Source organism: Tympanuchus pallidicinctus, unplaced genomic scaffold (assembly GCF_026119805.1).
Source record: "Tympanuchus pallidicinctus isolate F22 unplaced genomic scaffold, pur_lepc_1.0 scaffold16, whole genome shotgun sequence".
Taxonomy (NCBI): domain Eukaryota; kingdom Metazoa; phylum Chordata; class Aves; order Galliformes; family Phasianidae; genus Tympanuchus; species Tympanuchus pallidicinctus.
In genome coordinates, this window is record NW_026294679.1 from 6,398,614 (window position 1) to 6,423,611 (window position 24,998).

General features: G+C 42.7%; 1 protein-coding gene across 2 annotated transcripts in view; it reads left to right on the plus strand.

Annotated features, from left to right (window-relative positions):
- Positions 1–18,850: 18,850 nt before the first annotated feature.
- Positions 18,851–24,998, plus strand: part of SHTN1 (shootin 1) — a 58,659-nt gene continuing 52,511 nt past the window's right edge. The window contains exon 1 of one of the 2 annotated variants that reach the window (XM_052676815.1): positions 18,851–19,022. In XM_052676815.1, the coding sequence (XP_052532775.1) occupies positions 18,965–19,022 (58 nt within the window). In that variant the 5' untranslated portion in view covers positions 18,851–18,964. Of the gene's footprint in view, positions 19,023–19,323; positions 19,347–24,998 lie in introns of those variants that run through there. The other variant, XM_052676816.1, reaches the window with a different exon arrangement.

Here is a 24,998-nt window from a genome sequence, read left to right on the forward strand (position 1 = left end):
TAAAACAGCCCCATGGGGAGGATGTTTTCCTTCAGTTCATATCAACTTGTTCTGAGTATTCTTCAGGTTTGCAACTTGTGAGGTTTTTTTTTTTCTGACCTTGCATTACTGGTGTGTGTTTCTTTATGTTCTGTCTTGACTATTGGGCTAGCTTGTAGCACCTTAGTTTATGCATTAACTTATTTCATTTCAGTAATTTTTGTATAAAGACCTTTAGGTTCTGAACGAGCAGTGCCTTTCTGGAAAGTAATATGAAGATAAAATTCTATGCTTTGTGCAGCTGTGATCCTAGTGGAACACAGCTGCTTGCTGGTTATAGTGCCTATATGGAGCTCATGGGATACTGTGCTTGAGTGACTGCTAAGGAAGCAATTGCTTATGGGCTGCAAAGGAGAAGGGGAGTAGGACAAGTGAGCTAAGGGCTAGAATAGGTTGGGGAATAGGGAGCCTATCATTCAGAGAGGCTAATGGCTTTGTTTGCTCATCTGATCAGACGAAGAATGGAAACGTGAAGCATGGAAAAAAGCCCTAAGGGAGAAAAGCTGCTTAAGCTATAAGCTAAGGTTGGTGCAATTAATAGGTAGCTAAATTCCATCTAACCTTTGGCTTGTTATCTGCATAGGCTAGTAACCAAGTAAGCGTGAGTAGTGTCTACCTGGTCCTAAAGGGAGGTTGATAAGTGTATGAAAGGTGTGGTATGAGATGATGTGCAGGGCTGGACAGGGCACACTAGATGCTCTACTGCAGCTGAAGTTTCCTGTGCAGTAGAGGATCTGGTCAGATTGGATGTGTGCAGACAGATTTTGTGTGAGAAAAGGAGTTTTCTGCCTGTCCTGGCCTCATAATCTGGGCTGTTATATTAACTGGAGTAACAAACAGAATGATAAAACTATCTGAACATTACATCTCCAAAGAAATGCATGTTAATGTTCCTAAAACTGAAGTAGCACATTTGAGGGCTTCTTACTCAACATCTAAACATCAGTTACAGAAGGCCCAGACTGGTCTTCTGCTAACTGGCCTCGTGTGCAGGGAGGGATCAATCAATAACCAGTAACTGCTGGGCATCGACAGAATCAAAACAGTGCATTGCTTTAGAATAGCTACAGTGTATGAAATCATTATGTTAACTTATGAAATCAATCAGTGCCTATATATTACTACACCACTCATTAAGCTGTGGAGCAGTACTTTCACAACCCTGAATGTCTGCTGCAGTCCGTTGTATTAAAATGCAAGACCTAATTCGTTAATGCCATAATGCATCAACTTTGTTATACTTGAGTCTCTGGCTTTTCTTTTTGATCAAGCTTAAGGAAGAGAGTTACTCATCCATTCTGCAGCTGTGTGTCCTTACATTGGCTTCACTCACCTTAGAAATGTGTTCTTAGTTGTATCTAAGATAATTGAGAGCTCAAAGACAGATTACTTCAATCTGGGGCTGAATATTACCCTTTTCTGCAGTGCAAGCAGGTGCAGGGAGGCTGTGCTCCTTGCATGCCTACTCAGAAAGTGTAAAACAGGAGCAGATGCTGCTTATGTCAGAAAGCGACCTGGGAGGCCAGAGGCATGTTGGCCTTCTGATGGAATGACAGCCAAAGGTGAGACCTTGGGGGCTCTTTTAGACCTGATTATTTCCAGGGATTTTATTTCCTATTGCAGAGGTCCTAGGGCTCAAGTCTTACCAAGCAGTTAATTTTTAGTTGTTGGGTGAGTAACTGTTTTTTTCAACTTGCCCAACTGTGTGCTGCAGACTCGAGCATGCCTGTAATAGTGGCTTGCATTAAAAAATGAGTATTCAGCTTGGTTTTCCTCACTTGATTTCTAGACAGAGTATAAGCTACAGGGGTCTGCAAATTCTAGGGCATCATTTTTTCCTTGGTGTGGCAGAATGAACAGTGCTGCTGGATGGTTGTTCACAGTGAAGCACTGCCTTTGCATTTCTCAGAGCTCTTCAGTGCCATATTGACAACAGAATGACAGAAGGTAAGCGCTTGTCAAAAACACTGCAGCCATACAAAAAAAAAAATCATAGGTTCTGCCTGCATTATGCATTTCTAGGGAAAATACTCCTTTCTTTTGCAAGGTGCTTTGAAAAGCCTTTAAGGGACAGTGCCCTCACTACCTGTGCTGGGAGGCCCTGAACCCCAGATGTTGTAGGACACAGGATCCCTTTTCCCAACTCGGAGCTTCTGCACCTAGTAAATACCTATTTTCTCCTTTAAAGTGGTTGGAGTTTTGCCTCTAGAAATTACATCAAGTTTCCTGCTGAAAGTGCAGATTATATATAGGTTTCAAAATCTAATCTTCTGAAAGTACTCTCTTTACCTTTTTTTTTTTTCCTGTGTCTATTTTCTTAGTGCTCTGAGAGTTTACCTGTATGTGTTTTGTTTATCTTAATAAAAGGCAATTTAAATAAATGGCCACGTTTCATCCATTACTATAGTACCCATCAGAGAAATCAACAAATGAAGTGAATCTTCCTGGAAATAAGGAGGCCAAGGAAAAAGTATAGGTGAGTTTTCTAGTATCATTCACTTGGATAATGGCAGTATGCAGTAATGTATGCAAGAACAACAGTATCGACTTGTAATCCATTATGAATCAAGGTGTTAGCTTTGTTGCATGGTCTTGTTTTCATTTTCTAAGACTTCCCAGTGGCTTTTAATACTTTACACCTTCATTAAGGATTTTAAAAGCAAAGATCTTTGCTTACATTTAAAATACTTTCCTAGTGCTGTGATGAAGCACACTTGCTAATGGATTTCTGAATGCCATTTTCATTACAATATTTTTCTAAGACCCCTCTCTTCCTCTATTATTACATTTGCTTTAGTAAAATGGTTGAGACTGCTCATCATGTACTTTAGGTCCTTTAAACATTGTTCATATTTACCATTATGTGAAGAGTCAGTGTTTTATTTATATAAGAACAAAACCATAATCCAGTTTGTTTTTGGCAGCTAAGTGCGTTCATGTAGCACATACTTTTGTTCCCAGGGCGGATAATAGGCCATCCTCCCTCAGTGTGAATCAGTTGTGTAGTTCACTTTGAATTGTATGTATGGAATAGTGGCTGAAGCATTAGTCAGTGCAGTCTTGTAAGTGTGTAGGGATTCCACGATGCCATAAAACTAAACTCATCTGCATAGGATAAATGGTGTTATTTAGGGGAGATGAAGAGCTGGCAGCTTGACCATCTCAAGCCTGACTGTGTAGCCTGTGTGAGCAAAGGAGGATGAAATGCTATGAAGTCCTACTCATACATGAGTAGCTGCTGATAGCAGAGAACACATGAAATTACCTTAATTAAGGCACTTTGGGGTGGCTTAGCTAAGGATGCTTTGGTACAGAGTCCACCTTTATGTAATGAATTAGTCCCCCCGTCTGGCAAGACACTAGCAGCCCAGCAGACGTTTCCTTGACTGCTTTTCTCCAGTCTCTTCAGACAACTCAGAAGAGCAGCTCATGGGATGGGGGCTGAGAGCCCAAACCTTTCCCTGTTACTCCATGCAGTGCCTGGGGGACGAAACAGATCCTTCACTGCTGCTGGCCAGGCTGATATCTTGGTGGAGGGTTTGACTTGGTGGTAGTTCTCTCAAGCTGTCCAGTGCCTCTCTCTGCTTTAAAATTATCTTCTGAACTGTACTGAAACACAGAGGGAAGGCAATTGTTATTAAAATACAAATGTTTCAATGGCAGTCACTCTATCATCATCCTGTATTACAGCTATCTTGTTAGTTTTAATTCAATAGAAAGTTGAGCTGATTTTTTTTGTTGTTGTTATTTCCTGGATGTAGTTTTCCAAGTTGATGGCCCTAGAGAGGCACTTGTACCTTGTGTAAGAATAAACTAAAATGTATGCTGTTCCTGGCTCCTCAGAGTACTGAGCAACTCTATGAAGAGTGACAGCAGGAAATACCAATAATGTGAAGATGCCTCATGAAAACTCTACAATAAAATATTGTATTTTTACTAATCCTTTCCAGTTATTCCTAAACAAGTATGTCAAGAAGCTGACTCAGCAGCTCAGGATTTGCTCCAGTGGGTGGAAGTCAAGGAAAGAGAAGCAATTCTTGGGCTTGATGAGTGTTATACTCTACCTTAATGCATCTTTTAACTGATCTGTCAGAAACATTTCAGACCTATTAATCCTGAAAATCTTCTTTCAGTTCGTCTGTGATTCATGCTGATAGCTCTCCTCTCTTGGAGCAATGATAACAATGCTTTATAGAATTCCTACACAGTAAAAAGCAGATGCTACCCTTATGAGGGTGATGAATTCCACATGTCCTTGCTTTGGCACATTCAACAAAAGACCCAGAGCCTTGAGCCTGAGGGCTGCTGATGGGCAATAGGAGACATGAAAAACAGCAACAGAGGTTGTCTAATGACAGTACTGGTAGTGCTTCCTTTCTACAGATTTCTATTCTTGTTATCTATTGAAGATGCCTCTTTTTTGGAGGTGGATGGGGGTGGAGAGGCGTAATTGCTACATACTGTCTCCAGGCATTTTTATGACAGCTAGGATGATGAGCACAGGGCTTAGCAAGAAGCTGGATAGGTGCTACTGTAAAGCAGACACTGGTTACTGAATGCAACCCCAAACAATTCCAGGTGGGGAATCCATGCCCCAGCTCCAAAAGGTGGGCATCACGAGCAGCGTAGCCCACTGGATCAGTGTCGTGTTTTCGATCTGCTGAGCAGGTGAGAGAAATGAAGAGGGCAGGAAGGCAGGGGGAGACAAAGTACACACTAGAAGGCTGATTCTTATTAAGCTGTTCAATACTGTCCGCCTTGTTGAACTCTCACTCCTGTGCTCTGATCTGATCTTTGTTTGATTTATTTTATTTATTTTTTTTTTCTCCTCCTGCATCAGTTCCACTTCTACTGTTTGACAATCTGTGGACACTCTGAACCTGTAGCAACCTGCATAGGATGGATGGCTGTGTGTTAGACAGCAGGACAGGAGGGAACTGGGTGTTCCAAAGGTATTTGGCTCCTGCGCCACTGATGAGAGGATGATTTTTTCTGATGTCTGACAAAGCCAGTTTGTTCCTAGCCTGGAACTCATAAGCGAAGACATGTTTTGAAAGCATTACTCGGATATTAACTGTACAGCCTAGGAACAAAGGCCATGGAGCATTAGAAGCAGCCGAATAAGAAAATCTATATTGAAAGTGCAGCTTGCTTTTAGTAGCTGAGGTTGTGTGGGAATGTGTTCTGATGCAATGGTATAAGAGGAGATGGAAATTCAAATATCATACTGTTCATCTTTAGGCTGTCAGCTCAGACTGGGTCAAGGTTTATTTGCTAATGTCAATAGCAAATAAAATTCTAGAAAGAGAAAGGCATTTGCATGTGTCAGTGCTGCTAAGTTTAGATGTGAGTTGTGGGTGGAACAGTTTGTAGTGGCTTTTAACTGTAGTGTGTTATTCTTCAGCAGAAACAGTAAGAATAGAGACTATCTCGCTATTGGGGTATGCCAAGGACTTTATCAGATCTGGATGGGCTTTTGGCCTGCTGTGATGCTTACACCAGAGTCTGCTGGAGGGGTGCTTTGGGACCAGCAGCTCTGACCATGGCAAGCTGCCTGTTTCCAGACTCTGACTGCCTGCAGGTTTGGTTGGAGGATCTGTCCTCACTTCCATAAAATACACCTAGTTTGTCTTTAAAAGCCAAGTGATGCTTTGATGGTGTAGGACATGCTGTTCAGACCAGCTAGTTAAGTTGGACTGTGATCCATGCAATACACAAACATGTATTTTTCAGTAACCATGCTGGAATGCTGCCTTTACCAGCTTAATAAGTGCATGTTAGTAAAACAGACACTACTCTTGATGTGCTGTTTGAAGTAAAATATAAAAGTATAATTCTTGGCAAGCATTTCTCCTAAAGAAATCTGCTGCTCACTGAAGGCTGTGTGTCCTTGGCTGTTCTGCCTCCAGGCAGGCTCGCGGCCACGTGTGCTTGTGCACGTGTGTGTTTGTGTTTGCTGGGAGGAACAGCAGGGTTTTTATGCCTTTTTTTTTTTTTGGCAGAAGATATTGTGACTGTAGGTCAGTTCATCCAGCATGGGACCCAGAGCCAGGATGTCAGTGTAACATCTTTATTGCAAGATTATACCATGCCTATTTGAACAGTTATGCTGCAAACTTCTAAGTTGGTTCAGGATGCTGGTGAACAGAAGGATGCCCTGCCCCGGTATCTCACGTGAGCAGTGCATGAGAAGGGACAGCCTGACTGGCTTGTTTAGCTTGGAGAAGAGAAGGCTCCAGAGAGACATCATTGAGGCCTTCTGGTACTCGAAGAGAGCTTACAAGCAGAAGTGGGACTGACTTTTTATATGGTCTGATAGTGGCAGAACAAGGCAGAATGCCTTTAAAATAGAAGAGAGGAGGTTTAGGGTAGGTTTAGGAAGAAATTTTTCACTCAGACAGTAGTGAGGTGTTAGAACAGGCTACCCAGAAAGTCTATAGATGCCTCATCCCTGCAGGCATTCAAGGGCAGGTTGGAGCTCTGGGCACTTGATTTAGTGGCTGGCAATCATTATGGCAGGAGAGTTGGAACTGGATGATCTTAAAGGTCCCCTTCAAACTAAGCCATTTTATGACTGCAGTGACATCAGAGAATGAAGCAGCTCTGCATCTCCCCCTGCCCAACCTTGTGGCTGTAGACTGATGCAAGCTGTACCAGCTCAGGTTAACAGGGGTCAGTGCCCCCTTGGCTGCACTCCCCTTTCACTTCCTTTCTCCCACACCTGCCACTGTAAATTCCTGTTCCCCTAAGGAATTGTGAAGATTAGATCCTTTGTTTAGGACACTCTGACCCAAATCTTTTATTTTCTATGCTGAGTGCCTCAGTTAAGCTCCTTGTAAGGGTGATAATTTTGTGTTTGTCTTAGAATACCACCTAGAGGCCTTGGCTGACTTTGGGTAGGCAAATGCTCAGTTTTTTTCTGGAAATCACAATCCTTCAGGCTTTTCTCTAATTAGATGCTTCCTGGCAGAGGCCAGAGTAGCTTACTGATGTTACTGAGCTGTGCAAACCTCTTGCAGAGGGATTACTACTTTGCAGTGACAGCCTTGCAGATGTTCTGCTCCAGATGTGTATTACATCAAACGAGGGGATGTGACCATTACACTGTGCTCTGGCTGCATCTCCTGGATGGTTAAGAGTCAGTGGACATGCTAGCTGCCTGACTATTAAGTCTGAGGGTATCACATCTAAAAATCCAAATGGAGAATGAAAATGAGTGGAAGCTGTGGGTCAAGATGTACAGAAAAGCACTGAGCGCTCTTCCAGACAGCAGCCCTGCAGCATGGCCACCTGTGGGAGATGGGGCTGTTTCCTACTATAGCCAGGGTGCTATCCACGTAGAAAATGAGGTGGTATTAATGCTCAAATCTTCTTCATCCTTCTTTCTAAGCTGGGGCCGTGTGGCATTGCACTCGGGCTCAAGCAGCTTTTGTAGGGATGAACTGCCTTGTGGTATTTCTTCTGAAGTGTGCTAGGCAGCAGGATGAGTTTCCTGTCAGTTGCCAGGTGGCCACTTCTTGTTTCATCTGGGATTGCTTGAGCTGGTATGCTTTGTTTTGAAGAGTACCAGTTGCTTCCATAAAATGTAACACCTGATGTATTTGTAACCTTGCTTTTAATTCCCATGTACAACTACTGACTGTTGTGAGGAAGTTCTGTGCTGTGAACTCAGTCCTTAAACTAGATCTTAACTCCCTGTGCTCAAGAAAACTTTACACTCAGTGTGGAAAATGGAATTACACTGTCAACAAACAATAAGAAGTCTCTCAGACAGCACAAGCAATAATCTTAGCTTAAGAGAATTGTCTTTGATAGCATATGGTAAGACAAGCCAAACTTACTGTGGTGACAAACTCCCAAGCTTTTCACAGTTGAATAATGCTAGAGGTTATATTTCTGGATGCTACTTCTGAAGTTTCAGAATATTAAAACCTTGGAGAAGAGGGACGGGCAGATGGGAACATCCTGGCCCTTCCCTCTCTGTCTTCTGCTTTGGAAAAAACAATCTTTGTGGGCAAGGTATCCCTGGCTAGCTCTTAAGAATGATGGCAAGACACTACAGCTTCTCAAGCAGGTGACTGTTTTTTCTTTATCCAAAACCAGTGGTAATATAAACACTGAAATGCAAAAATCTGATGTTAGACAGGAACATGCCCCTGATAACTTCAGCCTAAATCGCTGAATGTTTTGGCAGTGCTAGAAACAAAGACAAGCTAGCCCTTCTAACAATATACACATGGCACAAGGAGATGTGCTTTTTGTTTAGCCTGAAAGCAATTTCAAATGTTTTGATTCCTATACATTTGTACATAAACAGTGCTGTACCTTTGTAGGAAGTGTCAAAAAATTAGTGTGTTACAGGGTTTTTAAATAGTTACGTGGCCCTCCGTGAAGTCTGGCAGCAGTACAATGCCCACCAACCAAACCCTTGTTGATGTCTATAGCCTTTGGCATTACCTATGAGATCATTCACTGAATGGTGCAAAGACTGACTCTTTTTTTCCCCCTTAATTTTCAGAGGTACTTAGCACCAGCGTAGCCCATCAATGTCTACACATTTAGATCTAGGCCTTCAAACAACCAGGAAAAGAAGTGCTGTCTCTTCAGTTTCTTTATCTGAAGCATAACGTTTTTAAGATCACAGCTAAGCTCTTTAGTGTGAACTCCTCTCCAGAAATTCAGCTCAGGAATGCAGAAGCAGGGTGATTACTTAGTATCTCAGACAGACTTCTGCACGTCACCTTTAAGTGGCTTATACGACAGAAAGGCCTGATCTCCGCCAACAGCATCTCTTCCTTAATGCTTTATTGAGCACTTCTGTATGCAGCTGGTGATGATTCAGAGTTTAATGCTTGGCCATTTGCCTATAAGTGTGCAGTAGCAGTGATGGAAATGGCATCCTGCAGGAGCCACCGTGGGAATGGCACTGCAGGCCCTGCAGCACGTCCTGCAGTGTGTGAGGTTGTGTTTTGCACGTAAACTTTCTTGAAGCATTTTCACCTTATTAGGAGTCACTTTCTGTGGCCAATGTAAATCATGTCTTCCTTACGCAGGAAAAGGAGGAAATAATAGAATTAGGGATGAGGGGATTGCTTGGCATTCTAGCATGAGGTGTAAGTGGCTGCCATTGCAGTGTGAAGCAAATATTTCCTGTTGAGCAAACAATCAACAATGGCAATTGTTGCTGGTTCACTTGCAAGACAATGTGGTGAGTCGATGAAAGTAATGTCTCCATCTGAGACGATGGTAGCGCAAACCTCCGCTGTAAAAGCTGAACTTGAAGCTTGAAGTAGCTCAAGCCCTACTTGGGCAACAGCTTTCCCATCCCTACAGATCAGGGATGTGGATCGGAGGCCACAGTTGCACATCTGAATGAGACAGTCAAGTTAAAAGTATCCAGTGCAAATTAGATCACAAGCATCTCATTCTGAATTTCTCTGCTGAGTGCTTTTGGGGGGAATAATACAGGGCAGCCATGCTGAAGGCTGCAGGGACAGTGCTGCTTTATTCCAATGAACAGCTAGTACAATTTATCTGCTTTTTTTTTCCTACCTTTTATCCTTAGGAATAATGTTCCTGAGGAACCTTTTGATTTATTAATGCTTATCATCATCTAAATTGCTTTTTGTCTTTCAGTTATCGCCACGTATTATTGTAGGTGGTATTCATAGGAACTTCTAGAGAAAGAAAAATTATTAACCCCTTTTTTGCCCTTCCATCTTCTCTTGATTTTAATAAGACATGAAAGGCAAAAATTTGAGACATCTGTTGTTTCTTTCAGCCATTTCCACAGAGACATTAGATTGCATTTCAAGCACTCAGCTGAAACAAAACAACTCACCTTGAGATAACACTGCCTTATTAGATTACTGCATTGCACTTATTTGGTATGATGTAGCTTTTTTCTGAGTCTTCCTCCATTTTTGTATTAAAATACTGCTTCTGTGCAGTTCTATGCAATTTATTATACATGAGTAAGCATGTAAGTGATATGAAGAGAATGAAAGAAGTTAGTTTAAAAAGTGTAACTAATCCCCTCAATCTTCTATCAGAGCTAGAGATGTAGCTAATAATAATAAGCTGTAGTGCAGAATCTATAAACAAAAGCACTGACAGAGTGAGAAAATGATACACACTACTTCTGGTGATAGAAATGGAATGTTGCGACCCAAGGAATACAGCAAACTTCACTTTGTTAAAGTGGCAGTGAAATTAATAATTTTAAAGCCAGGTGGTTAATGAAAACTAATCTTAGCATGCTGAGCAAGGTTTTTACACCAACTGCTCACACTAAGGAGTTCTTCTATATTCTGTTGAATGGTGATGATACAGTCAGTGTCATGGTCCGCTGGTTAAAGTGCTCTGCACAGGGCCTCTGTTCACACTCTGTTTGCAGCTTCAGGCTCCAAGAGCTTGCAATAACCTCTTGCTACAGATCTGGAAAGGCCACATAAGACAGAGAAGTTACAGGGCAAACCATTGGCTCCAGCCAATCCATGCAACAGGTGCATTTGGATGGCTGAGGGGTTGGAGAAATGAGCTGCTCTGCTTAGGTGCCAAGAGCAGTGAGTCCTCTTATATGCCAACAGTTTGGGCCAGGATCAGTGCCAGAACAAACTTCTTAGAACTTCTGGTGCAAGAGAATGGATTTGATCCATTATACAATTCTCTCTGTATTGCCAGTGACAGTGCTTGAGGATATGGTAACAGCTGCCCTGTGCTATGGCATGTCAGCAAAAATGAATGCTGCTGGGAAGGATGTACGTTTCTTTTCCACGTGATGACAAACAGTTGGGTAAGTGGGAGAAAGTTTGTTTGATAGCTCTACGGAAGTAAATGTGTTTGTTCCTTGCTTACTTTATTTCTGTCTTGTTGAAGGACTTCCAGACATGCCAGTTAACTTGGTGAAAACCCGTGTGTCAACTTGGAGTATTGTTTCTGGACCTAAATTCTTACAAAGTGCCTGATTTTCTACTGACATGAATTAATAGAGCTCTACAGCATACATTAAAGCCATGGTGATTTTTATCAGCAAAATACCTGGCATAATTATCTTAGCATAGCAAGTGAGGTCAAGTGGTGTAATGTAATCCAACACCACCTAAAGAATGCATGTGACAGCTTTGTTTTGCAAGAAGGGAGTAGAAGGGCTTGTTGGAAGGAGAGCCCAAATGCTCTTTAATTCACGGAACTAGCATCTGACCCTAATTATCTAGTGAAAATGGAGGTAGTGCAGGCACCAGAAAATGGTCAAGTCTGCAATGGGAACAAAAGCATCAACTACTGTTGAGGTCTATGTAAAGTTCAGCTGAGAGGAGGAGAGAGAGAGAGAGAGGCAGAGTGGCTCCAGTTGCACATAAATACTTGATGGAAAGTGCACTGAGGAAGCAGGGCATTGGGTTATTTCTCATAAGCTGTAAAATTGCTTATAAGTGAAATGAATTGTTCTTCCTGGAGAAATTAATCATGAAAGTAACTTTACAGAGCGCTGTAATAAGGATGTAAGCAAAACAACAGCGGTACTGAGTTCAGAAGCTATGCATAATGAAAGGGCTATTAACATGTCTGTGATCAGTACCAAGAGACCTTGACTGTTGTACAGTAATGTAAGTTTCTAAATAACTGATTTCATTTTGCCTGGCATGATGTGAGTTGTTTACCAAAGAACAAGGCCTAAAACAGCATTATCAAATCCTGGAGTAACTTAGTATGGAATAACTCTTACTTAGTGACGCTTCATTACCTTTCAGTGTGTTCTTTCCATATGATTTCTCTCATGGTAAACGTCTGTGCTTGCTGAAATCTGATTCTGTCCTTGTTCAGCAGTCAACGTATGGGCACAGAGGTACTTGGCTAAGATCATGTGACGAAGATTTATTTTTTTCACCCAAGCTGATAGATCACACCTCATTCCCAGGATAGAAAGGTAACTTGTTTACTATTGTCATTTATCATCACTGCACAGCCTGTCAAGTAAAATACTGCAACTGTTTAGAGGTCTCAGAATTGGGACTTCTACACTCCACTCCTGATTCAGCCCAGGACACCATCAGCCTCCTCTGTGACAAAGGTACATTGCGTGCTCATATTTAACTTGGCATTCACTGTGATCCTCAGGTCCTTCTCTAGAGACCCACTTTCCAGCTGGATGGTGCCCAGCAGATGCTAGTATGCGGGGTTGCTCCTCCATGGTGCAGAATGTTGCACTTTCCCTTGCTGAACTTCAGAACGTTCTTCAGGATCTCAGTAAACCCTGGTGGGTACCTTCCAACTTCGGATATTCTATGTTTCTATGATACCCAAAAAGAGTATTTGTGGTGCTGTAGAGCACCTGCTGCATCTCTGCTCTAATGGCCCATTTTATCCAAAGAGCTACAGAATACAGCAGGGAAGTACTTTTGAGAAGTGCATAGAGACACTGCAATAACTGCTGGAGGTTATCACAGCCTCCCCAGTGTGATACTGGTGAAACCGGGTCCCATACTTCAGGAGAAAGTTCTGGAGACTGAGTCATTTTCTTGCTTTCCAAGAGTGTGATACTTGTCCCTGACAGGCTGGGAGCAAATGAGATCTCTCGTTCTGCGGGTAGGAGCACAGTGAATCACTTCTGAGCTATTTGCTCTTCCTAAATATGTGTCTTTGCACTCGTTGGCAGGTGTTCACATCTCAGTGGGAGAACATCACCACCTGTCTGTCCTTGTAGATAAAGGGAGCACCTATTTTATCCAAATTACATGAAGTGAGCATACACAAAGCAGGGTGTACTGCTATGAAGGGCAGGTTGCTATAATTTGCCTAGTTATCTTTTATAGCTGCAAATTTAATTTGCAGCATTGTTAATTGCGACACAATTAAAGTATTTTAAAATGCCATGCTAAATGCTTAATCTTCTGATTTATCCTCCAATCAGTTTGTGCCTTTTCTTTGTGCATAGACATGACTGCCATCCTAGGAGGGAGGAACTAGGAAAGATCATGTCACTATCTCTAATCAAATGGTTAATTTTTTCAAATGAATCCATATTATCTGGGTTTTTTATTTGCAATCATAATTGTACTTTGGTTTGAATGTTTGCTGATTAGTTAGTTGTCATCTTAGGGGAACGTGAAATTCTTATATTTACCTAGATATATTATGCCAGCCATTATTCAGCACTGATTGGTTTGATGAAAAAATATACATTATTTCAGCAGATAATCTGCTTAGTCTTATTCATCGTGTCAATTATGTACTCAAATAGCTATTCTCATTTCATTTTTTAATGGAGTTTATTAATAATTGCTTATCTATGCAGTGATTGTCTAGTTTATTTTTCCTTGTCCTTATTCTCTCCCTGTTCCCCTGAAATGTCTGCTATAAAGTGGTAAACATATGGCTGCAGTCATGCCCTGAGGGTAACTTCAGCCTGTAGCCACAATGGTATCCACAAGGCAGCTCTCCTCAACAGTGCCATGACAAGAATTGATTTAGGCTACGCAAGGTTGGATGGATGTCACTGCTCTAGAAGAAACAGAGAGAATGCAGGGACAGTCACAGCAGGTCCATGCTCCCTTCTTTCTCATAGAATGAGACCTAATGTCCTCAAGTTGTACCAGAGGAGGTTCAGATTGGATTCTAGGAAACATTTCTTCTCAGAAAGAGAGGTAATAAATCAGCACAGGCTGCCTGGCAAGCTGGGGGAGTCAGTGACCCTGGAGGCATTCAAGAACTGTGGAGATGTGCCGCTGAGAGATGTGGTTAGCGGGGATGGGTTGGGGTTGGACTGGATGATCTTAGTGGTCTTTTCCTACCTTTGTAATTTTATGATTTATTGTAGAAGATACTAACGTTTTATTTGCATATGGGAGGTGAGATTATCTTTGTGTTCATTAAAAGTTGCAAGTAACTTTTAATCCAAGTGAGGAATAGGAATATGCACGTTCTAGCATGGATAATAGCTACAGTAAATCTGACTGTAATGCCTATTTGGTAAGTTACCACACTCGATTTCTGCAGGTACAGTTATGTACAGTGCTCTCTTAAATAGCTTAGTTATGAGAAAAAATTATATTTTGCAAGGATGAACAGATAGGATTCAGAATCTGCTGTCTAGATCCTTCTGGGTCAAAATTATTCATTCACAAGATAAGTGTTTCTGATGCCCTTCACTGTAAACCCTATGGGGTTAGAAGGCATTTAAAGTGAAAAATCACTAGCATTTCCTTCAGTTTGTCATTCAGTGAGATTTTCAACTTGCCAAGTCTGCCTGACTGAATACTCATCAAAGTTCCATCCAAGGGAAGAGCAGGCTTAAAACATACATTTAACAATGGGGGAAAAAAAGAAGTAAAATGTTAAGCAAGCTAATTATTAGTAAGATTTTGCTCAGGTACAACAGTATGACTATTCACATGCTGGGAGCTGCTTGTTTTTATGATCTCCAAGCATTAGTGAAAACAATGGAAGGTGCCCAACGTCTCGCCAAGATCTATCCCAAAAAAAGAAAGTGAAACCTTTTAAGTATTTTTCTTTACTTTCCATTTTCTTTAGTGTTACCCTACTTGATATGGTTGTTGGCTATGGTGAAATTGAGGATGCCATCCAGATTCTTATATATTCCAGTTCTGAGTACTTTGTTACTTGTGTCTCTCTTTCTTAACCCAACTGCAGTACTCTCTTGTTTAGTTCTTTGGAGCTGTGGAGCTATGCATGTGTCCCCTTCGGAATGGGTGAGCCCACATGGCCCATACGTGGCCCAGGGAGCTGCAGACAAAGAACAAAGCAGTTATGCTTCATGGAGTACAGCAGTTGGGCTTTGAACAAATGTCAGTGTTATTTTCAATGACTTATTGAATATCATCATCTGCGAATAACAGGGAGTGGAAGCCAGAGATATGGAGACTGAATCATCCCTTAAAACAGAGTCTTTGCAAATCCTTCCAGATACCTGGTTTGGGTTTTCACGTTTGGAGATACAGCAGGGAGGGAGGTACTGTCATCTCTCCTATCCCTCTTGTAACTTAGAGGCAATCACCAGTTCCTGTGTCTATGTAAATCTGCATGGAGATAGGAAATTGTGAAATGCTGGAAGGACTGCATCTTTTCATGATATTAACAATTTTACGTTAGTCTTTAACTATCATATATGCTATTATCCTTTCCCTCAGTTTCATCTGCAACAAATAATCTCCCCAAATCCACCCCTATTTTTTCTTGCCAAGGCTCCTCAGCTGGCCTGTGCTTCAATTTAAAGCGTGCCATTAGAAGCTGACATGCTGTTCTCTCTGATGTCCCACCAGAGCTAAGCACAGCATGAAGAAACCATGTGTCTTATGTATGTTTTTATAGTCCAGAATGTCTTTTGTTTGCAGCCATATATTACCTTCATTTAGGGTAACTTCCAGAAATGATGCACTTACTGCTGCATATATAGAATAGTTCATGCGTAGAATAGTATAGAATCATGTATAATGATACCCAGCTTAAATCACAGCTCCACTTGAACAAGACCAGAATTTTAATCTCACTTTCTAAAGTGCTTCTAGTCTTTCCCTACCAGTTATCAGCTGTGGTTCTCAAAACCGCGCACAATCTGTGATAAAACTATTTCAGGTTTTGGAAGTAGAGGTACAAAAGGGTAAAACCTAAAGATAATGGTGAATGCATCCGAATTCTCCTCTCCACAAGGATATGGATAGCTATGATGTCATTCACTTACATGAGTTTTCCAGCAGAAAGTGATCTAATCCTGGATTTTCCCCCCATCTAAGTGCTAGTACTGTCTGGGAACTGGACAAGTTTTTGAACACATTCAGTCATAGCTTCCCAATTTAACAAAGGAGAAGTGATATTATTGAAGTGCTATGACAAGCTGGCTATTTATGCTCAAAGTACAGTCTCTCTTTCTTTTATACAGGAAGCAATAACTAATCTCTGTGTCAACACTGTGAAATCCCATGTTGGATGCTTGTATTGCCTGTGCAAGCTTTTTATGTTCTTAATGGTTTACTGCATCTGCTGTCAAATCACATTATAGATATTACTTATTACACAGAATAGTATGGGCATTATGGATTATCTCTTATTTTAAATAACTTGGAAACAATGAACTGAATTCATGATTTGTGGAAGCACTACTGGAGATGTGAGGTACTTAAAGAGCACAAGGGCATCCATTAGAAAATTCAGCATGAGTTAATTTTTCTGTTGTCTGTTAACTTGGAGGAAAAAAAAAAAAGTAAGCTTGTCTGGCAATTAATGATTCATTAACACCTTTGAATGTCAGTGTGGCTTTCATCCTACTTGTTATTGCAACCGAAAGGATCTGCAACAAAGACGTCATGCTTTAAACGCTTACTTTTCAAGGTACTGTAACTTGACCTAGTTCAAAGTGAATAAGAACAACACTGAAGCTGCGATACTGAAATTATGGAAGGGAAATGTTTTGACCCATAGTACTTTAATTTGAATAAATAAATAAAATAATGGAAGAATTGCCTTAGTGTCTTTCTGCAAATCAAAGAGATTTTATGCTCTGTTCTGGCAGCAAGCAACAGACAGAACATTGATGCAAGATGAAGATGTCCGGTGTCTTGGCACAGTGCAACTCTATACAGTGGTTCTTTTGCAAATCCTACTATTGCGCTGTATGAAAGATTAGTTTGGGAGTAGAGAGGGTGATATAAGCAAAGGGATGGGGAGTTTGGAATGAAACCTGTGGCTGAAGGGAAGCCAACAGGCAGCCCGAGGAAGGATGCTACAATCCAAAACACTGGCAAAACTGCTGCCTTAAAGTGGGGGCTATTTGAAACCAAGGTCAGCTCAGAACTCTGAAGACTTAAATAAGACCTCTGTGTTATTCAAAATGGATGCATTTATTGATGTATAATCCTATTTGTAGCCTTCATGTTTGGCTTCTGGTTGCAGACACGGATTCTGGTTGAGTCTTTTCCACTAAGCCAAAAAGCCCTCAAGTACCAAGGATTTTCTCCTGTGAAATTAACATAATCCAATAATTTGTTTTCTCAATTAAAAAGATCAAAAGTTTGAAGACTTTCTCCTCAAGCCTTGGATCACTTTTTTTCCTATTTTGCTTTTCCTACACATGACTCTGTGCCATCTTTTGAAGAGCTGGATTATAGCATCGTTATTTAGATCCTGTTGATGTCATGGGAGAATTTTTTTCCTGTAGTTAGTGAACATCCCATTCTGCTGCAGCATCTCGCTGGCAGCGTGTCTGTAATTATTTGCACGCTGCTTCCCACAGCCGCTACAGAGCCTTTGTTTTCCAGCGTAATTTTCCCTTCTCTTGTATGGCTGCCTGCAGGAGAGTGGATTTATAACTTCACTTTTGGAGCAGTTAAACGCATTTTATGCTGACTAGTTCCAAAGAAGACGACTAGCTTCTGAACTTTCCCATGTGGCCTGGGTAGCTGTACCTGAGCATATCGCACCAGAACAGCTCACGTGCTCCTTTCCAGGGCACTATTACATGTGTTATTAACCAGCTCTAGGACAGATAACACTACAGAATAACAACACAAAGTCTCATCTTTTTTTTAAAGGTTTACTGGGTTAAGAAGGCTACAGGTTGCAGTCAGACAAGAAAGAGGCAGGAGGTCTGAGCAGCAATTCGCAGTGAAGTTTCTTCCCTTTCTTTCACAGATCTTTCTAACTAAGTTTGCCGTGTCTGGGGCAATGTTCCATGTACTGGATGCCATGGTGTGCTATGGGCGCTTGCCAAGGAAGGAGACGGAAAAGCTGTGCCTTTGCCAGTGCTTAAAGAATGAATCTGGAGACTGCTGCGGTTCACTGGACCGCTACTGTGAGCAGCTCCAGTGTGACTGACAGGAGGCTTTTGGAAATGAGCTCAGCTTCAGATTTATCCTAGTATTGTCCATTATGAATCGTGAGTCTCATAGCATTTGGTTAATTAACAACAAAGACAGCAATTTTACTTCAAACTTCTGACTTTAAAGTTTCTGAAGTTCAGCAAAAAAATAGGGTAGAATCAAACTCTGCAGTGATTGCATGGATTCATTGCCAGGCTCCAGAGGAGCTGGGTAGGGTCACTGCTTTAGCACAGAGATAGAATCATAGAGAGATCTCTTTGGTATGTTGTGCTAGGACAACGGGAAATGGTTTCTAACTAAAAGAGAGGACATTTAGACTGGATGTAAGGAAGAAGGTTTTTTACAATAGGGCCAGTGAATGCTGGCACAGGCTGCCCAGAGAGGTGGTGGGTGTCCCATCCCTGGAGACACCCAAGGTCAGGCTGGACGGGACTCTCAGCACCGGATGGAGCTGTAGGTGTCCCTGTTCATTGCAGGAGTTGGACCAGATGGCCTTTAAAGGTCCCTTGCAACTCAAACGATTCCATGATTCTATGTTCATTGCCAGGTCCTCTCCTTTTCCTCTCTGGGATTGCTGGGAAGAACAACCGTGTTCTTCACAGACAAACGGAGCAGGATCTCCACCAAAGCTCTCCGCTCTGATATCGTCCAACGTTTTGTCCGCACTGGATGCTGGAATCGCCCCGCAGCTGCTTCTCTGGAACCTTTGGGAACGCCGCTCTCTACGAACGGTGTCAAAGTGCTCATTAAAGCCCCTCGTGCGCATTTTGGACACCACCCAGAGCAGAGCCTCCCGGCGACCTTCCCGCCTCCTTCGCGTCCCTCGGGATCTCGCTTTCGCCCCGCAGCCCCTTGGGTCGCGGCGCGGCCTCAGAGGGGCCGCCCGGCCGCCGCCCGTCAGGGAGGTGCCGCGCACAGCCCGGGGCGCGGAGCCGCCGCACCCCGCACATGCTCACTGGGGCGCCGCGGGAGTCTGGGCATGTGCAGAGCGGAGCGGGCCGGGCCGTTCGCCGCGCCCGCCGCGCCCCGGGGCCGCGAGAGCCGCCCGAACATTGCCAGGTGTAGCCGGGAGAGGTGAGGCGGAGCGGGGCGGGATGAACAGCTCGGACGAGGAGAAGCAGCTGGAGCTGCTGGTCAGCCTGAAGGACCGAGGTAGGGGCGGGCGGCGCCTCCGGCCGGCTACGGACGGACAGGCTCTCCTTCCTTCCTTCCCTCGGCCGCCGCGGGTTCGGGCGGTGGGAGCGCGGCCGCGGGGAGGCGCGAGGCGGCGGCATGAGAGGGCTGTGCTGGCCGGGCGCGGCCTGCGGCGCGGGGCCGGCGGCGAGCGGTGCGGCCTGGGCGGCCCCCGGCCCCGCTTAGCTTTCGGGTCCCTGCGGGGGGAAAAAAAGCAGGCTAGGAAACGGGAGGCGACACGTTGCGGCTCTTTGGTCCTGGCCGCCTCGCCTCTCCACAGCTGCCGGTTTTGTGTGCTGTCAGGTGGGTGTCGAGTGAGTGATGGCGCGGGGCCGGCTGAGGGCGAGGAGCGCGGCACGTGTCTGGGTGCTGCTGCCTCGTGTGCTGGGAACCCTCAGCGACAGGTGGCTATCGGTCTGACCTCCGTCCTCTCCCCTTTGGAAGAGGAACTCGGCGGGAGTGCCGGGGCATGGAGAAGTGAAAGCATGGCTTCCTGCAAGGGCTGTTTAATGAGAAGATCCTCCTTGTTTCTAAGCTCCCTGTCCCTGTTCTGTTGTGCGTGGCAGGAGGTGTTAACCAGCCCATGAAGCATCCTCTGTTCCACTCCTAATCAGCACGTGAACTTCCTGGTGATACAGCCCACGGCTAGCCCTGATATGCCACAAGTTTCTTTGCTGCCTTTGTAGTTCCAGTGTAAATGAATGAAGGGCACGCTGGGTTCCCTGTGTGAGTCACTGCTCAGTGCTTTTGTAGGGAAGTTCAGTGCTTCAGTCTTACAGATGCTCAGGTCCTAAGATATTGGAACATACTGTGTTATTGGTAAGAAGGGACAAGGAAAAAAGTTGGATGCTCAACAGGTAGCCTTCATCTTCACTAGTCAGTCTGCTTCCAAACCGAACTGGTCGAGAAAAGTTTCTTGGCTGGTTAAACAGATGACAGTCTTTGGGCTTAGTTTTCAATCATCTGAGTTGTGAATGTTTTCTGTGAGCATCTCTCCAGAGACTGGAATGCCTCTGTTCTCAACTTTAAGTGCAGCAAACATATAACTGCGGCTGTAACTGGATTGGGTCACTTCTGCTGTGCAGCAGGAGCTTCTCTGAAACTAATTTCAGGTGAATGTTTGTGGTCACCCACTTTGACACTTCCTTTTTGCTTTTGCCTGTACAGCCTGCGTTGTAAATTCATGATGTTTGGTTGTCCCAGCTGGATTCTGACTTACAAGTATTACAGTTGTTGTAAAATTCACAATGATATATGAGTTTTAATAGTGTGGGACCAAAAAATAAAGCTAAAAGGCTGTTTGTTCCCAATTGATTGCTTCCTTCCAGTGCTGCTGGCTTCTGAAGAGTTGTCTGTACCAAAATAATGGCTGCTAAAATGGCAGTGAGGAGTTGCTAATGAGGCATGTATAGGTTATTCTTCAGAAATCCCAACATCTTGAAATTACTTTGAGTTTTCTCATTGACTTCAGAGGAACTGGAGTTTCAGTATTGGTGTCTGAAAGTCTTCTGCTCAGGTAGATTGAGTGTCCTTTAAAGAAACTTTATGGGACTTCAGGAGTTTGTTCAAGTGAAAGGTACTGTAACTTGAGTGCTAGCTGCCCTAGCTCCTTTTAAGCTGTTGAAATAGAAACAGGCAGATCCTGTCCTGTAATGTGCTGTTCTTAATAGGTGTTCTCCAAATGTAGGAGTGCTAGTAATTTTTTGTAGGACTAACAAATATTTTTGTGATTGCATGACTGGCTGGGAAGCTGATTTTTATGGGAGAAGAATTATCCAGTGGAAGACTAATTGAAAATACTTGCTTTTTGGTATTGCACTATTTTAGATGCAAACCAGTGCATTATGCTAACCTACCGCAGTTAAATGGGATGTGATGGGACTGAAGTGTCCCGAGTACAGAGCCCAGAGATGGTTGGGAAGAGGAAGAAGAAAACCCGAGTAATTTTCCTCTTTGCTGCTTCTATGTATAGATAAGAATATTACACTGAGAGTATATGGTGATGGAACGACCTGCAGTCTCTGAAGGCTTGAGATTCTGGGTGTGTGAACTGTTCAGGAGTCCTGTGTTTATTGCATTCAAAGTGGTATATGGCTTGAGACTTATCGCGGCGTTGCAGTCTGTTGTCAGATTTCTGGATTACAGACATTGATTTGAAGGAGTTCGAGCACATTCTCTCGGTAGCCTGCATTCAGTTTCTTTTTCAGGCTGTGTTTTTCCAGTGTTGAGAAACAACCTGTATATGATGCCAGGTAGCTGCACTGGCTGGCTAGGTGGAGAGGGCAGCAGTTGTGTACGTGGTTGATTGCAGAAACATTTCAGCGCTGCTTTTACTTCCCTTACCAAGGTCAGCAGATTGCACCTGAGGCAGGTATTTGGTGGCTGCTGTGCGATTCTCAGTGGCAGCTGTGACACTGACTGGTGTCTGGACAAATTCACTTGGCTGTTTGGCACAGCTCTGCACAGCGACAAGGACACTGAAACTGTCTGTGAGCATGATAGCTTATCTTTCACCCATGCTGAATTTTCCAGGTCCTGTGGATTAGACCTGGATACTTGACACTGCTTGCTCTTCAGCTTGCTCTGTTGCCAAGTTTAAGGTGAATATCATGGAGAAACACGATCTCTGTACCAATGATACTTAAGCCTTACAAGTATTATTTGAGTTTTCATTCTACGAATAGCTTTCTGAGATGGCTTGATTAGATAAAGCAGGTATGCTATGAATATTAGCATTACCTAAATGCCCCTTTTTTACCTAAAAGTGGTGTTTTCACCAGGGCGCCAAACCAGCTTAAGAGCTGCATGGTAGCCAGCATGGAAGATTGCCATGCTTGTCTTTGGTTTTATTGGTGCTGCTGAAATTTTACTCTTAAAGAAGCACCTTCAGCTGTGTGATATCTTTGTGTAGCTGAAAACAGCAGTCAGCAGTCACAACATCTGGAGTTATACATTATGTAAGCACTTCCCCTGCCACTATCACAAACTCCTGGTGACTTGGCTAAATTACTGTAGTTAATGACCACCATTAACTGCAGATGTACTAAACATGATTTTCTAATCTATTATAAAGATCTTATCTATGTTTGTGTTGGCTATTTTATTTTTTATGAAGTGTGATGATTTTGAGTCTCTCATCGCAAACGTTTTTCTTATTTTAAGATCTATTCACTCTCTTTAAAAAAACATAGCACCACAACGTTTGAATGCATCTTTAGAGCTTTTTTAGGCTGGCATGAAAATCTGAGAGTAGTGCTATGTACGTGTTATTGACAAGCTCTTAATGTGGTTTCACAAATTTGTTCTTCGTGACAGATAGGTAATTTTTATGGCCAGAGAGACTTTTTCATTCAGTTGGGATGCCCTGTTGGCTTTTGCATTTCCTTCCGTAGGCATCTGCTCTACACACTTTTTCCCATGTACATGTGTTTTTGAGTTTTTGTGTGCAGAAGCCATCGTTTCCCCAGCAGAACCCATCGTGTATAAATGCTTCATTTGTTAGAGTTTAACAGTGTTTCCTGCTTCAGCTCTTTGGTGTAACGCTGTCTGTTTTTTCAGAAAGTTGTGAAGGCAAATTGTTTGATATAAGCTTAATGATTGAGCTTTATCAGGCTGTGGTATGTTTAATTTCCCCTTCTGTTTTCCAGGGAGCTGGGGGACTCCCAGGATGCAGTGCAGGATACAGCAAAGTGTTTGCTAGTTGAATCTTACAGTTGGCACATGGCTGATAATACCAATGCCACGCCATGTCGTGCTGGAAGAGAGGTTGCCTGGGCTTAGCAGAAGGGATCTTTGACCTAAGATTGGGAACAACAGAAAAATCCAGTCTTTCTGGCCTATGTTTTTACTCCTGAGAGCAGTTCACAGGTCTCCTGCACACTTGGCTTGTCAGGAGATTGTTGCGCAAACTGCCTCCCAGATAGCAACAGATTTGGCCTGGCTGTTTTCCAGGTGCACAAGGGGCCAGCCTGATGGAGCTTCTCTTGTGCTCATGCTATCGGGGATGGTTCTCCCTCTCACGGTGTCCAAAGCTGCCAAAGGCCAGGCGTGAATTTGCTTCTACCAACACATTTCATTAGGATAGCTTTTTGCGCTGCAAGCTTTGGCTCTTGCCTGCACCAGTAAATACATGCCCAGCCTGCAACCCAGAAGGATCAGTAGTGGAGTGACCTGTGCTTTCCTTGTGCACTACTTATTTATTTGATTAAGTATGTCTAGAATGCTGAAGTGGCATTATGGGCTGATTTGATGTGGAAGGGCTCTCCATCTACTTGAAGGCCAGTCTGGTTTGCAGTATAAATGCTGAAGTATATGAGTGTAGAATTTTCTTATTTGTGATTTTTAATATGCAACTTCAGGAGTTTTTTTTTTTTTAATAAAAGACTGGGAAATCTCATTGTGTATACGTGCAGGTGTCTTTTCTGCTGTTCAGTGTAAATTATAATCATAACCTAATTGTAACTCTTTTGATCTTGTTTTACTAATAAGTGCTTTTTAACATAACAGGTATATAAATATATAAATCAACTAATGGAGGTGACACATCTGTTAGTAAATCCACATTCAGACTAGTTGAAAATAAGATCAGTGCTGGCTGGGAGTACGTTTTGTGTGGGTTGGGAGCTGTAGCCAAGAATATTCTGTTCTTTTTCCTTCACAAAATTTTTGTTTCCTTGGTATTGAAATCAACTTGTAGTGTTGCACCTCAGTCTGCAAGAAGTTAGCCTGCAGCAAAGAAATTTATATCCTGCTACGTTATTTCCATCACACTGCTGTGTATCAGGAATAAATCTGTTAAAGATAAACTGGTGCCTGTCAGGCAGTGGCAGTATTCCAAGGTATGTGATAGGTATTTAGTAAGGTTCTTCAGGGTTCGTGGGAGGTGAGTGGATACAGAGTAGGAATTTTACTATTCATGTGTTTTACAGTGCTGATTCTTTGAGGAAAATGATGTAGAGCTCTAGAATTTCAGTAGCATCTTTAGTATAGCATCTTCATTGTTTGTTTCGCACACTGCTAATCTTTATTTGCAGGGTAATGTAAGTGCAGCATAATCTGAATGAGCCAATGTGAGACGTAAGATTTCAGATGCTGAGATGCCATTGTCAGGAGTACGCTGTGTGGGAGCCTTTGTGGAATAAGGAGAAGTGATAGTTCTGGCTTCTACAGAGGAGTTAGATCCTGTTGTACCAGGATTTGCTTGTGGTTTGTCATTCAGGGGAAAAGTGATAATGATAGTTTTTCTCCCAGAAATGATTTTAGGGCTAAAAATTCTATATGAGTTTTACAGCATGAAGTGGCATCTAGTTGCTGCTGTATTGGTTTTCCTAGGACAGCTATAGAGTGATGAGATCATTTCTACATTTGTGCACTTCCGCACTTCAGTGAACATTAGTTGGGCTTGTGACTCAGGGGCAGCCTCAAAACTCTGTTGTACATTAAACTTTGAAAAGGTTTGTATAAAATCTCTATGTAATTAAAAACACACACCACCTCTATTGTTAAAAATTGCAAGATCCACCAACTTTCCATTCACCCTTTGTAATTTATGAGTTGTGGTCTTTGTAGAGAATCTAAGATACAGCAGAAAACATGGTCATTTTCTAATTATTATTTGACTTTCCTGATAAAAAGAGCAGACTCTTCATTAGCATTTTGTAAATCCATACCTGAAAATCTAAAGAGTGAGATCTGTATGGAGACACGATGATCCAGAAATTACCTTGCGTGAAGGTCTCAAAATAAGATAGCAGAACATTGCTACTTATATTCAAGAAAAAAGTAATTGTTTTCTTAATTCCAGCAAGGGAGTGGCTGTGGTGAAAAGACACTGCAGTGTGAGCTTGGCACAAAGCAGCTGAGCGTAGAATGATGGAATCACAAGGTTGGAAAGGACCTACAAGATCATCTAGTCCAACCATCCTCCCATTACCTTTGCTACCACAACGATGACTT